This window comes from Ostrinia nubilalis, chromosome 19 (genome assembly GCF_963855985.1).
Source record: "Ostrinia nubilalis chromosome 19, ilOstNubi1.1, whole genome shotgun sequence".
NCBI classification, from domain to species: Eukaryota; Metazoa; Arthropoda; class Insecta; order Lepidoptera; family Crambidae; genus Ostrinia; species Ostrinia nubilalis.
Window position 1 is genome coordinate 13,939,694 of NC_087106.1, and position 13,695 is coordinate 13,953,388.

At 37.1% G+C, this 13,695-nt stretch overlaps 2 protein-coding genes across 2 annotated transcripts in view; both read right to left on the reverse strand.

The window, feature by feature from the left end:
• LOC135080989 (neurobeachin-like) overlaps positions 1–13,695 on the reverse strand; it is a 737,070-nt gene that overhangs the window by 404,084 nt on the left and 319,291 nt on the right. The gene's annotated exons all lie outside the window — the stretch shown is intronic.
• On the reverse strand, positions 167–2,102 carry LOC135081359 (uncharacterized). The gene is made up of 3 exons (XM_063976079.1): positions 2,039–2,102; positions 1,469–1,744; positions 167–830 (listed from the first exon to the last, which is right to left on the reverse strand). Exons 1-3 carry the CDS (start codon positions 2,058–2,060, stop codon positions 814–816), a joined length of 315 nt encoding a protein of 104 aa, XP_063832149.1. The 5' UTR covers positions 2,061–2,102; the 3' UTR covers positions 167–813.

Here is a 13,695-nt window from a genome sequence, read left to right on the forward strand (position 1 = left end):
ATGTATATTTTTTACTCTAGCAACTAAGAACTTCTTGCTTTCTTGCTTGTGTGTCTGCAACAAACGTGTAATGTGCTATTACTTGAAAGTCGTCAAAAATCATCAGCGCCTATAATTTTAGAATATTGTTTATTTTATATATCAAACAAATCACTCTGAACTACAGGACCGTTGAGCAACATGTTATTGAGTGACACCTTCTTTTCAGTTAGCATGGAACCATCAAATACTACACGAAGTTTTGTGGTACAACTATCCAAATTAATGACAGCATGGTGAGGGAGAAAATAAACAGGATCCCTGGACAAGTCATAACTGCTTATATCTACATAAGAACCATGTGACAAATCAACATATTGGTCTATAAACTTTTTGTACTCACAAAAGAGAACTTCATCTCTGTGTAGTTTCTTTTCCAGATTCAGAAATCTATTGAGCGCTAAATGAAACGATTGTCCTAATTCAGAGTTAACTTGCTCTAGTGGCACCTTAATGGGCATTGTGACTTGATACTTATGGTTCTCAAGCTTTGTTGTTTCCCTAAAAAGATTTTCACAATAATCATGCTCTGGTAATTGTTCTGGGAAGATCTCCGGTACCTTCTCAGAGTCCCAGAAAGCATTCAGTTGATTACTAATTGAATTGTCGCATTCTCTACAAAATAAAGATATCACCTGGTTTTGTTTTTGATTTACAATTGAGTTACTGCTGCCCGCGACGATATACCCGAAGGCGGTGTTCACAATAGAAGGTTGCTCGGGGCTGACAGATGTAGAAGTTGCAGGTACTTGTCCTGTGACAGAAGTCTCTGGCTCAGATGCTAGCAGGGCCTGGAAAAAAATATCAGCTCCAAGTAACACATGCACATCACCAGGCGTGCTAAAGTTTTCGTCGGCAAGTTTACAGTTGGGTGGAAATTTAAAGGACGACAAATCAATTTTAGTATGTGGCAATTTGGTCGTAATAGCTTTGACAATGTGACAGTTTACATTTACTTTGAATGGATAAACTGTAGAATGCACATCTACATTAACAGTTTTGTCAATGATCTGTTCCTTTTTGGTGATGCCAATGATCTTAGTATTGGAAGTTGTAGGAGCCTTTTGTAACAAATCAACAACTTTTTGTGTGATGAAAGATGCTTGTGAACCACTGTCCAGCAGGGCCCTGACATAAATTATGGTTCCCGACTGAGCCATAAGCTTGATTCGTGCAGTGGGTAACAATACTTGGCTCTGGGTAGCAGCTGATAATGAAACAGATGGAGAAATATGCAAATCATCATTATGCAATAAAGTATTATGCTCTTTTTTGCAGATAGTACATCTGAAGTGAAATTTGCATTTGCGCTTGTGTTTGGACAAACAAGTAAAACAGACATTGTTTGTTGTAGCAAACTCCAAGCGGGTTTTTATGGGTGCAAGCTGAAACGTTGGGCATCTATAAAGTTTATGTTGTGCAGACTTACAGTATAAACATGTTGATGTAGGTGTGGTAGCTGCTACATTGCTGACCACTCTCTGAGATGGCCTTTGACTGTCAGTGTTCTCCAATGAGAGGGATCGGCGCTCTAAAAAGCTCAGAAATTCATCTATTGTAGGCATAGCGCTGCTATCTCGCTCCATTTGGAATGCACGATTAGTCAAAACATCTAGTTTTTTATACAATATACAGAGGAGCAATGAGTCCCAGCTGTTCACAGGCTCATCTAAGTTCTTCAGGGCTGCTAAGTTCTGCTTTATGTCTGAAATGAATGATCGTAAGTTAACCGAATTTGATCTTGTGATGGTTGAAATGTCCAAGAGAGATTGCACATGCCCCTGTATGATCTGATTTTTATTGTCGTATCTACTCTTGAGAAGTTGTAAAGCTTCTGCATAACTCTCATCTTGCAGCGGCAAATTATTGATGAGTGCATGAGGTTCACCACTGAGAGTGCTTTTTAGGTAATACAATTTTTGTACAGGAGACAGTGAGCAATCCTTGTGGATTAAAGCTGAAAAAAGATTAATAAATGGATGGTATTCAGTACACTTGCCTGTGAAAGTTGGCAGATCCATTGGAGGCAACTTTACGTTTGACGGCTTCGAGCCATTTGAAGATGTGGGCTCAGATGTTACCAAGGACAATCTATTTATTATTGAGTCCAAATTACCCAATAACCCTATGTATACATCTTCCACCGTACCGATATCTTCCGCATCTTCCGGGTCAAGGATGGCAATACGTACACAGAAACGCTCATACTCTTGAAATACCTCTACAAGGCGCTGCCTTTTCGCCTTGATGGTTTCTAAGGGCAGTTTGAGGAATGCTTCGTATTCGAAAGCATTTTTCAGCCTAGATATTGAAGCCTTCGCGTGACCGCGATTGGCCACGAATGTTTTCAGTTCAGACATTGCTCACAATACGAAGCTAAGAATTTGGTTATTACAACTTATTATACGATCAATTTGGTACTTTAACATAAATATTAAAACATTAACTTCAAAATTAAATTTGATAAAAAAGATGGAAGCTTAAAGTGACGTGACCGGAAAAAATGGCGAATGAGCGCGAAGCGACGACCGAAGCACGCCGAGACGAACGAAGTGTTGATGATGCGTTCACTCTTGCTCGGATGTTGCGTCTTGCGTCTCGTTCCTTCCTCCACGTATGTGGTATTGACGTCTTGCTTCACTTCTTGAGTGATGAATGAAGTGGATGCCAACTTGACACTTGATGGATACTTGCTTGACTTTTTTCGTGATGTGTATGTGAACGCATAGTGTGAACGCGTACTCGAAAAAAATGGCGTCAACTGTCAGGAATTGAAAAATTTCTTGCAGTTTCCGTCTGATGAAGAATTGCAGACAGGACACTGATTTTCTTTCTTCTCGAAGGACCAATGTAAAGAGCAGGGCTTCTTTATTCTAAAATTATAGGCGCTGATGAATTTCACAATTTTTATTGACGACTTTCAAGTAATAGCACATTACACGTTTGTTGCAGACACACAAGCAAGAAGGCAAGAAGTTCTTAGTTGCTAGAGTAAAAAATATACATTTTTATTCGATGTTGCCAACAATAACATTCCACGCTAAGGCGTTTCTAACATAGTAAATTTTGTTACCAGTATAGCATGAGATGCATTCGACTGATCAAGTACGCAAATGTCTATTTACAAGCGTCTACGCCCCTTTTTTTTTAGACAGACAATGACAAGGATAGCACACAATGCCGTAGCGCCGTCCCATTCATCTGATAAAAGTGGTAACTGACCAGGATCACAGGACTGCATGCACGATAAAGCCTCCCATGCACGGTAATCTGCTGAGCGGTCATTACCCGCGTCGGTGGAGCGATGCGGCCGGATAGGGCTGGTAAGTGTCGGGTTTTATTTGCGTGAGAATTGCCGTGAATATAAGATGGAAATAGCGCTGTGGGGGTTTAAAAAAGGTTTATTTTCTATTTATAGCTTTAGACATGCAGCTCTGGGACGGACGGCTCAGATGTGGGTCACACTATAAAATTTTATAAGCCTAGCATAACTATAGTGTATTGTTGACACATTTCAAGTAATGTGATCAATGTATTTTATTTGACTAAGGGCTGATTTTTCAATCGTTGGATAACTTTAACTGAAGAATAAATTTGGCACATTGACAGTTTCAGTATAGGAAATATGTCAAAATGACAAGGTTATTCTTCAGATAGCTACTTGATATTACTAAAATTCCGGATATCAAAATATTTTTAAAGAAAAATGCATATACAACGTGTCCCAAAATTCAAGGATAAGCCGACGTCACAGGATGGACATAGTCATGACTACTTTAGAAAAAGTAAGGAAAAAAATATATCTCAATTATTTTTTACTTACACAATAAATTATGAAATTCGACGAAAATTGACACCCCTTATGATATTTTACGTTACCACGACCACAATTTTTCAAATATTCGTGTATTTCTGTTTATATCGGCAACTTAAGTAGTGCTGCTGTTCACCCCAACTCTTAAAACCCCCAGAATCCTTGCAGTTTTTACACAAAAGTTAATCTAAATATGTTATTTCCTTAAAATTTTAAACGATTTTTACTTTCACTCCACTTTGACTCATCGTTTTGTAAAAAAAAAGTATGAACACTACTGCGGCAAGTTTTTTATAAAGTTGACGCAACTATCCAAGATTCCAAAATGGTATAATACTCTAAGAAAACTAGTCGCAAAAAAGATATGCGTACCATTTTTACAAGCACTTCGCTTGAGTTAGTATGGGATAAATCTTGCAACTGAATTTAAAACCAGTTCTCCTTAACCAATTGAGCTGAAATTTGGTATACTTGTGTAAGTACGATGACAATGCAATATTATGGTACTATTGAGCTGGATGGAGTCTGGAGGTGGTCATAGGAACTCTTAACGAAACGGCCGAATTGCATCTAGTTTGGGTTCGTTGGACTTGTCTTTTCGAGCACTTTAGTGCTAGATGATGTCCAGGGTCCTGATGATGAAGTCAAGAGGTGGCAGGAGCTGGCCATAGGAACTCCTAAACGAAACGGCGGAAGCTTATCGAGTTTGGGTTCGTTGGATTTGTCTTCCCGAGCACTTGCGCCATGAGATTGAGAAACAACTAAAAAGTTTAAAATAAAGTTGTAATAAAAAAAACTTTTTTAAAAACAAGCTTGACTTCGTTTGAAAATTATAATTGACTTCATCATCAGGACCCTGGACATCATCTAGCACTAAAGTGCTCGAAAAGACAAATCCAACGAACCCAAACTAGATGCAATTCCGCCGTTTCGTTTAAAAGTTCCTATGGCCACCTCCAGTCTCCATTCAGCTCAATGGTACCATAATATTGCATTTTCATCGTACTTACATAAGTATACCAAATTTCAGCTCAATCGGTTGAGGAGAACTGATTTTAAATTCAGTTGCAAGATTTATCCCATACTTACTAACAAGCGAAGTGCTTGTAAAAATGGTACGCATATCTTTTTTTTGCGACTAGGTTTCTTAGAGTATCATACCATTTTGGAATCTTGGATAGTTGCGCCAACTTTATAAAAAACTTGCCGCAGTAGTGTTCATACTTTTTTTTTACAAAACGATGAGTCAAAGTGGAGTGAAAGTAAAAATCGTTCAAAATTTTAAGGAAATAACATATTTTGATTAACTTTTGTGTAAAAACTGCAAGGATTCTGGGGGTTTTAAGAGTTGGGGTGGACAGCAACACTACTTAAGTTGCCGATACAAACAAAAAAACAGAAATATTTGAAAAATGGTGGTCGTGGTAATGTAAAATATCATAAGGGGTGTCAATTTTCGAAGAATATCGTAATTTATTGTGTAACTTAAAAAATACTTGAGATAGATTTTTTTCCTTATTTTTCCTAAAGTAGTCATGACTATGTCCATCCTGCGGCGCCGGCTTATCCTTGAATTTTGGGACACGTTGTATACGCAGCATGATGCTAGAATTACTGGAGTTATTTTCTTAACCTGAATAATCCTAATGAAGGTTCAGAAAAGTGTTAACGGTTCCACGATAAGACCTTCACCAGAAAGCTTTAGTTTCAGGAATACCAATTAATTTAGGAAACGTGGCACGTCCCAAGATCTGTTAAAACCCTTAAGGATTAGGGTAAGCACTGATTAACATTTAAAATATAAAAAAAGCGATAAGAAATATTCAGTGTGATAATAAGAATAAGCAACAAAATACGCAAACGTCTGATGTTTTTTATCTTGATCGCACAATCAACCAATTGGTCATGGAATTTTATTTATCAAGGTGATAAAATCTCAAAATATTTCGGTATTTCAAACCCACAGTAAATTCTCTCAGTAAAAGCTCAAAGCACACAGTAAATTTTAATCCTTTTTTATTTCACAAGGAGAAAATGTTTTGGTTTAAACATTACCTACTCTGGTCATGTTTTAGTCTGATCTGTCACATTTGAAGCGTGGCAGCCCTGCGACGGCATGACACCTGGCAGTTAATTGCACAACTGACCGCGCGCCGCGACAAGTGGGCAAACAGTGCGGGTCGCGTGCGGATAATCGCTTTGTTACTTTTGTCGCAAGACTAACAGCGGGTCGGTAGTAGCGTGAATGGACAGCTTCACGGTCCCATTCACGCAACTACCGACGCGCTGTCTTGTTTAATGGGCCTTCACTGAAAAATTGTTGGGTGTCCATTAACAAAACTTTTACTTACACAAAAGGCTTGTCTAAAACTGTAAACTACGAAAACGGTAACTGCTCGCTCCTCTGACTAACTTACTTCCATTGCTGGACAAAGGCGTCCCCCAAAGATTTCCACAAACGTCCGGTCCTTCGCTACCCGCACCTAGGTGCTTCCTGCGACCTACACAAGATCGTCAGTCCACCTAGTGAGAGGCCTGCCCACCCTACGTCTTCTGGCCCGTGATCGCTACTCGAGATCTTTTCAGTCCCAATGGCCATCAATCATCAAATAAGGCCGCTTAACAAAAAATGAATGTTTTTTACAATTTTATTCATTAATTATAAACTCCAAAGGAAGTTAATTGACAGATTTTATCATTGCACAAAATTACAGTCACAAGTACCAGGGTATTAGCATTCGCAGGGGGTTTTATTTAAAGCCAGCGGACGGCGCCATCTCGAGTCTACTCGCATCCACTGCATTCACTGGAGAGGTATTTAAAACGTCTGCCGCCGTAAAATCCTCTTACAAAGAGAAAAGCTTGAAATTGCCTCTCAATTTAATTTCGCCGTTTTAATTCTTAAAGTGTTTCCTCGAGAGAAATGCGTGCGTTCATATTTAAGGAAATGCTTTTATTTTACTGAAGTACAATTTATGAGAAAATCAACATCAGAAAACGAGGAAAAAGTCAGTTTAGAGAGCCTTTTATTATTGTGATAAACGACAAGCAAATATACACAAAATAAAACATATTACTGAAACTGACTTCAGAAAAATTGGCATCATAATAGAGAGAAAGAAAGAGATATAATATTTTACTCCAGCGCCACAGAGAGAAAAGAAAAATAATCAGCTAAAAACGTTAACAGAAACGGATAGAAGATACTAGGAGTACAAAGATACGTGACCACTTGCAATGTTGCTATAAATAAACATAAATAAGACAACATCCTAGAACGAGCAAAAAGAAAAATACCAGGAGCACAGTAATAACAGAGCATGATATTAAGAGACGGATGCGCTGCGCCGTGCAATACTGATGCGGTCCGCGCTCTTGTAAATGAAACCTCGTGGGAATTGTCATAACAGAAGGACTTAATAAAGTCAGTATATTTATTTACACTATTTACATCGAATGTTATTTATTTATTTATCAGAGAATAAATTTTATAATAATACATTAACTTAAAATGACTATTTACATCTATGTAGCTAGTTAACCACTACCTTTAAAACATAACCCTCCTTCTGGCACAGTCGGGTAACAAAGAACTAGGTAGTTTTTTTGAAAATTTGGTCAGATTTTAAAGAATGTAGAATCGCAAAGAAAAAAAATTATGAACTTAAAGATTAAGGATTTTAATTAATGTATAAGCATTTATTTTTATTTTATAATAGTTTTCTCTGTGCTAAAGCAGAGTTGGCAACATCGCTCAGAACAAACAAATAAAGCTACAAATAAAACTGAAAGGAATATGTAATTCTGAATTTCTGAGAAATTATATTAAAATCTGCATGCAAGTGACGTTTTCAAAGTACATATCATATTTGTGAAGCTACGTACTAAAAAATAGCAAGAATATTAAAATAAATTTTAATTAACATACATTTTATTTAACTTCCCTTACCACGGCACTATCAAGTCGGGCGATCTATCTCTATCGCCTTACTCTCACATAGTACAGGGTGGCGACGATACTCTTCGCCTGATACTGATTTATAGAGGGATTCAATGGCATCTTAAAGGGGTATCTCCTTTCAGGGTAAAAATGCCCGCCAATAACAGATACTGATAAATCTACAGTGTAACTGAACCTACATTCGCACGCGGCTCCGTTCGCCATAAATTACTTTTGGAAAATGAAACACTTTGTTACAGACAAAGTGGATATATCCTTTGGGTGACATTATTTTATCATTTGGACTGTGGAAGATCTTATGAGAGACTTGAAATAAGAAGCTGACATGAAACTCAAAAATGTGTTTTTATATTTCAGTCAACTACCACCAAACGATAGGATGTCTTCAACAAATTGTTATCTATCAAATGATTTTACCGTTTGACACATTTTATTTAAATTGTTGTATCTTTGCTGTCGATACTTAGATTGATAAAACACTAAGGCTGAGTTGCACCACCTAACTTTAACCGTGACTATAACGATGTAATTTAATTTACATACAAATCGGATTTTATAAAAAATATTTTGTATGAAAATTAAAAAAAATAAAATGATGATATCAAATTTCTGACTTCACTATACCATTTATATGCCTATGTTAACATGGGCTAGTGTCGGCTCATATACCCATTTACCTAACACCCTGTATAGTGTACTTCATATTACATTACCACCGCTGCACTATATGCGCAGCGCATTCGAAAGCATTCCACTAATTACGTGTCTAAATTGCGAGCAGGACACAGGCTCTTGCAACACAGTCCAAAGAAATAAGCCAGTTCATGGTGCTTGTCAAATGTAGGTCAAAATGTACTTGCAGCCAATTAATTGGATAAAGACACTTCAAGAGTGCTTTTAAATAAAATAAAATAAATACTTTTTATTCAGACTCAGAGACGAAAGAGAAACTTAATTATTTACTTTTTATTCTGAGACAGAGATTGAAGTGTAATTTTTTTTAAAAAGCATTAGGTATGGGATTTTTTTCGCAACAGAAAAAAAATTGCAGTTTGGTAATAACACATTTATATTTTTTGTAAATAAACAAAGAACGTAAAAACATAGATGAGAGAAGTAAACGAAAAAATACAGGTCAATCAGCTGGTCTAGACACAAATGGACTGTTTCATGTTTCTGTGCTATGATGACAGTCATCCACAGAGAAATTACTCTGGCGCATAGAGTGAATATTAATAAACGGTGCAGCGTTGGTTTGCACAATGCACATCGCAAAGGCCTTCAGTGCTTTCAGACTAAAATTGTGTTTTTTAGAAACTTCCTTGATGAATTGGCTTGTTTCCACCGCAAAATAAAGAGGGTTATTTTAACTGGTTGAGAAAAGTACGCTTATAAAGTCTGGTGTATTTATTGAAAATGAAACAAAATTGTGTACGATTTTCTTTCGAGGTCATAAATTATATTGATGTTACGGGACTATTCCCATCTCTCGTTCCCACATCTGCAACTCCTGTGTAGCCAGGATAGCTTGACCGCCAATAAAAACCCAACCAGTGAACGTCAAGTTTGTCCCGGGGGAAAGTTAAACTGTCATTGGACCCGCGACGAAATTAATCAGAAGAACATAGGAAGAGTTCAAAGTTAAGGTTATATTGATGTTCATGATATTTCCGAAACCTTTGTTCGTGTTTTGATGGAATCAATTCATTATTTATTTACTTATAAAAAAATTTTGGTGCCTAATAATAAGCATTCTCTAATAAATAGCTAATAAATGAACGTATTACCCTCAGCAAATCCGTTATCTACGAGAACGAAGACGCGGAGAACCGCTTTTGCTGGATTACGTTTATTTATTGCCCACTTTATTACAAACAATCCTTTAACATCACACTACAAGTACGTGTCTTGTTTTGTAGAGAGAACCTAAGATAAACATTTCTATGTGAAACTGTACGCCATTTTTCTTATGATTTCACTTTGAGCGATATCCAACTGGACTTCTTTGTATCTTAGTTCGCTTATGTGAGATGTATCTCTTTGAAATACACTTCAGTAAAACATTACATTTTTAAGTTGAACCATATTTTGCTGCAGTGTTTTTTGATATTTTAATGTTTATGAAGATTTCATTTTACTTAGGAATTCACTTTACTGACACATAAGTATTAATTTCATAATAATAGAAATATGAAGTACTAGGCTATCATATACAAGTAAGAGTAACCAGCAAATCATGCCTAAATTCGTTTGACTGTGACCTTAGAACATCTTGGTAAAATTACGGACATCTACCAGGGCATCATAATCGAGGGAATCTCGGCTACCGCGAAAAAGCGGCAAAGGCTCGGAAGCTAATTCTTTTGAAGAGCTTCCTTATAAAACGTCTTTCAACTTGTTGTTTGCATTAAGTTGAAAAGGATTTTCATTATTTGCTTAATCTACCTCGTCTGTGTAAATTGAAAGCAATAAACTGTAAATATGAATCGTACGAAATCCTGAGAATTAAAAAAAATACGTGTAAAGAAAATACGGGCACTTTTCTGGCCATAACCAGAAAAGTGTCCGTATTTTCTTTAATTATGAATTTATTTTTAGTTTTGCCAACATGAACCTTTCCTAAAATTTTATTAAATGCAAACTCAACTCAAAATGTTTATCATTTGTGATCCGTCAATTGATTAATTGTGATTCTGATAAATTAAAAGCAAGTAGCCATTAGCCAGCAACGGATTTCCTTTCTCTGTGTACCAGGACAACAGAATGCGTTCAGAGCTAACTAACCAAAGCCACGGCGGCCCACTTCCGGCCAGCGCGCAGGCCATCAATATGGCCGCCAGTTTCCGGCGCACCTTAAGGCTAGACAATGGCTCAGTTAAACCGAAATATATCTTGGTCCGAGCTGCACGGGTTTATTCGGAACCATTATTACTATTCTGCTTCCAACAAAGGGGACGGTCGTTTAATTGTCCCGTATACACTGACCATGTGGTGGGGAAATAATAAATGAAACACTGGTTTCCCCGTATCTAGGATAATCCATCTCTACATAAAACACAATTTTGGATTTTATGTTGAGATGATGTTCCGGCTGCCTTACTACCTTATTTTAACAAAATAGCCGTACGATATTAACATACATTCGTGTGCATACTTATATTCCGTTTTTATTAGTCCATGTTTTATAATAATCCGTAATACATGTTGGTTGTCTGAGATCGGTAACACAAGCTTTAACTTGTTCGGAATCATGATCATGATATAAAACTTTCACGTTTTAATATTTTAACCAATATTTTACCTTGAACCTCGACAAGCTCACCCGATCCCGAAAATAACGAGTCTTTTTTCCAATGAAACCAATTTCAATGAGTAGCAACGAATCACGAGCCATATTCCATGAAATATTTACCGGAATGGTTTATTTCGCGAATTTGGTCAATTTTTCAAAATGACCTACTTGCCGCGTAAACAGGGAAAATGGCGGATCATTCGGTGACCAATATTCCCGCGGACACCGAAAAAAATATCTCCTCCATTTATTGTCACATCGAATCGAAATTGGGCTGTTTACCGACAGAAATCGGACGACGATACAATAAGTAAGACCCGTATTTTGTAAATACGCACTTTTTATTTCAACGAACACCACAAAAGGAAATGAAGTTTTTAAGGAAGACTGTATCAAAAATGTCGGATCTATAAAACAATGCAACCTTCACTTTATTATTACCTTTTGTGATATTTTTCTTCTTCCTCGTTCCCTCACTGATGAGGATCGCGACCACAGATAGTGTTCCTCCACAGACTGCGGTCATAAGCTTTGTGGACCGCACGATGCAAACTCCCGCCCACCGTCCTCCTCACCGCGTCCGACCATCTCGTCGGTGCCCTGCCCCGAGCGCGTCTCGTTTGTGATATTACTTATTACGAAAATTGTGTAGCCAAAACGCAATATATCCGTTCGTAATTAAGTAATATTTAATTAAACATTAATTATTATTGAGGTTTTCTAATTAATATTAGCAAAGATTTTCTTCGAAATTGTGATAAATAAAGTAAGCAGAATCTGGCTACAATACTCACTAATTAAATGAGTTACTTTTACTCTACACAGAATTAATTTTAAATGAAATGAAATTTTGATATGCCGTGTAATCATCAATTTAATTAATGCATTGCATTTATGAAAGTATATTAAGATTTTTAACGTGATTGAATACTAATAAAACTAAATTAAAACTGATTGAATTTGAAGGTTTATACACATATAGCTTTCATAACATAATTTGGTTCAATGAAAATAACATTAAAACTAATAACTCCGCTCTGTCCAAATATCGTCGCGACTTTATGGCGCTGGAACGAAACTCACAAAAATAACAGATCGTAAAAGCAGCTTCCTGAACATAGAACAGAAAATATTACATAATATTATAAAATTTTACGGCACGAACTAGTACACACAGAAAAGTTCTTGGCACTTATTTACTCAACTTTATTTACTGCATGTATCCCGGTAATTAAAATAAACTAACAAGACCAGGAGAAGTCTCGTGTCCAAAGCAAAATCCCTGATATGTTTTATCCCAGGGTGGTGGAAAGAGAAGTTTTAATTGTGAAGAGAGAAGCGCCCCTGAGGGGTAAGGGCTGATATAATTACTTACTCGTAAAAATAATTTGAAATTAAACATTGCGTTATTAAAGTTCCTTTTCTCATCTATACTAATATTATAAATGCGAAAGTAACTCTGTCTGTCTGTCTGTCTTACTTTCACGCCTAAACCACTGAACCGATTTGGACGTTTGGCATAGAGGTAGTTTGAGTCCCGGGAAAGGACGTAGGATAGTATCCCGGTTTTTGAAACAGGGACGCGCGCGATAAAATTTTTAGGAAATAAAAGCTATTCCAAACTCTGTTATACAAAACTTTTTTGCAGTGCCCACAATTAAATTGAGATGATCAGTCTCTTTCGCTGGCAACAACATTTGGCAGCATCACCCTTTCGCCTGACCTACTCGTATTATGGAATCGTACATTACCCATCGGATTGTGATGCTCGCGTGTTCCCCATGATCAATCTGAGCTGTCAATTACACAGCACTTCAGTTTATTGTGCGCTCATCCAGAATCGATCTAATGGCGCGTACATTTGCGCGTATTTTTTTGAAAATTTAAGGCGTGAAAACCCGTTGCGTGTGATGACGAAAAATTGTAATTTGTTTGTTATTACATGATTCTTCTCGAGATTAGTTTTTTTATTGTTAACCAAAGTTAAAGATCAGTTACCAAGCAATGGCTCTAACAGCTGACACCAACAAACATTAGTTGGATTTTTGTGTGTTCAATAAAAAAAAGCTCGAAAAATCTGCCGATTGAAAATTCTTTTTATCTTTTGCATACCAGGAGAGCATGGTTGTGGCAGAGATATCTGTTCCCGACAATCGTGAAATACAGATCGCGTTGTCAAAAGCCAGCGATACACAGGTGCGTTTTTTGCCGACTGAAAGACTTCCATTCGGCAATTGAAATCCGCAGTGAAACTGGACATACGATTTTAAATCGGTGTTGGTATATTTCGAGGATTTTTCAGCGAGTAAGAACAACTGTTTTTACCACTGCACATCGTTAATACTATTCTTCGGTAAGACATCTTGTAATCGTGCTTTAGTTAAACTAAATTGTAATTCTATCCTTCAAAAAATCACTTCATACTTTGTCGGAAGCTCAAGGGTTATGGTGTCCACGGCAGTCTACTGCGCTGGCTAGAATCGTATCTGGATAATAGGAGTCAAATAGTAAGTGTACATGGGCATCTTTCATCGCCGACAGCGATCACCTCCGGTGTTCCGCAAGGCTCGCATCTGGGACCGTTGCTAT

Excerpts from the sequence above, each read along its gene's own strand:
- LOC135081359 (XM_063976079.1), bottom strand. The coding sequence starts at position 2,060 with ATGGATCTGCCAACTTTCACAG. Across the intron at positions 1,745-2,038 it reads GGATCTGCCAACTTTCACAG|ACATAAAGCAGAACTTAGCA; the intron begins GCAAGTGTACTG and ends CATTCATTTCAG.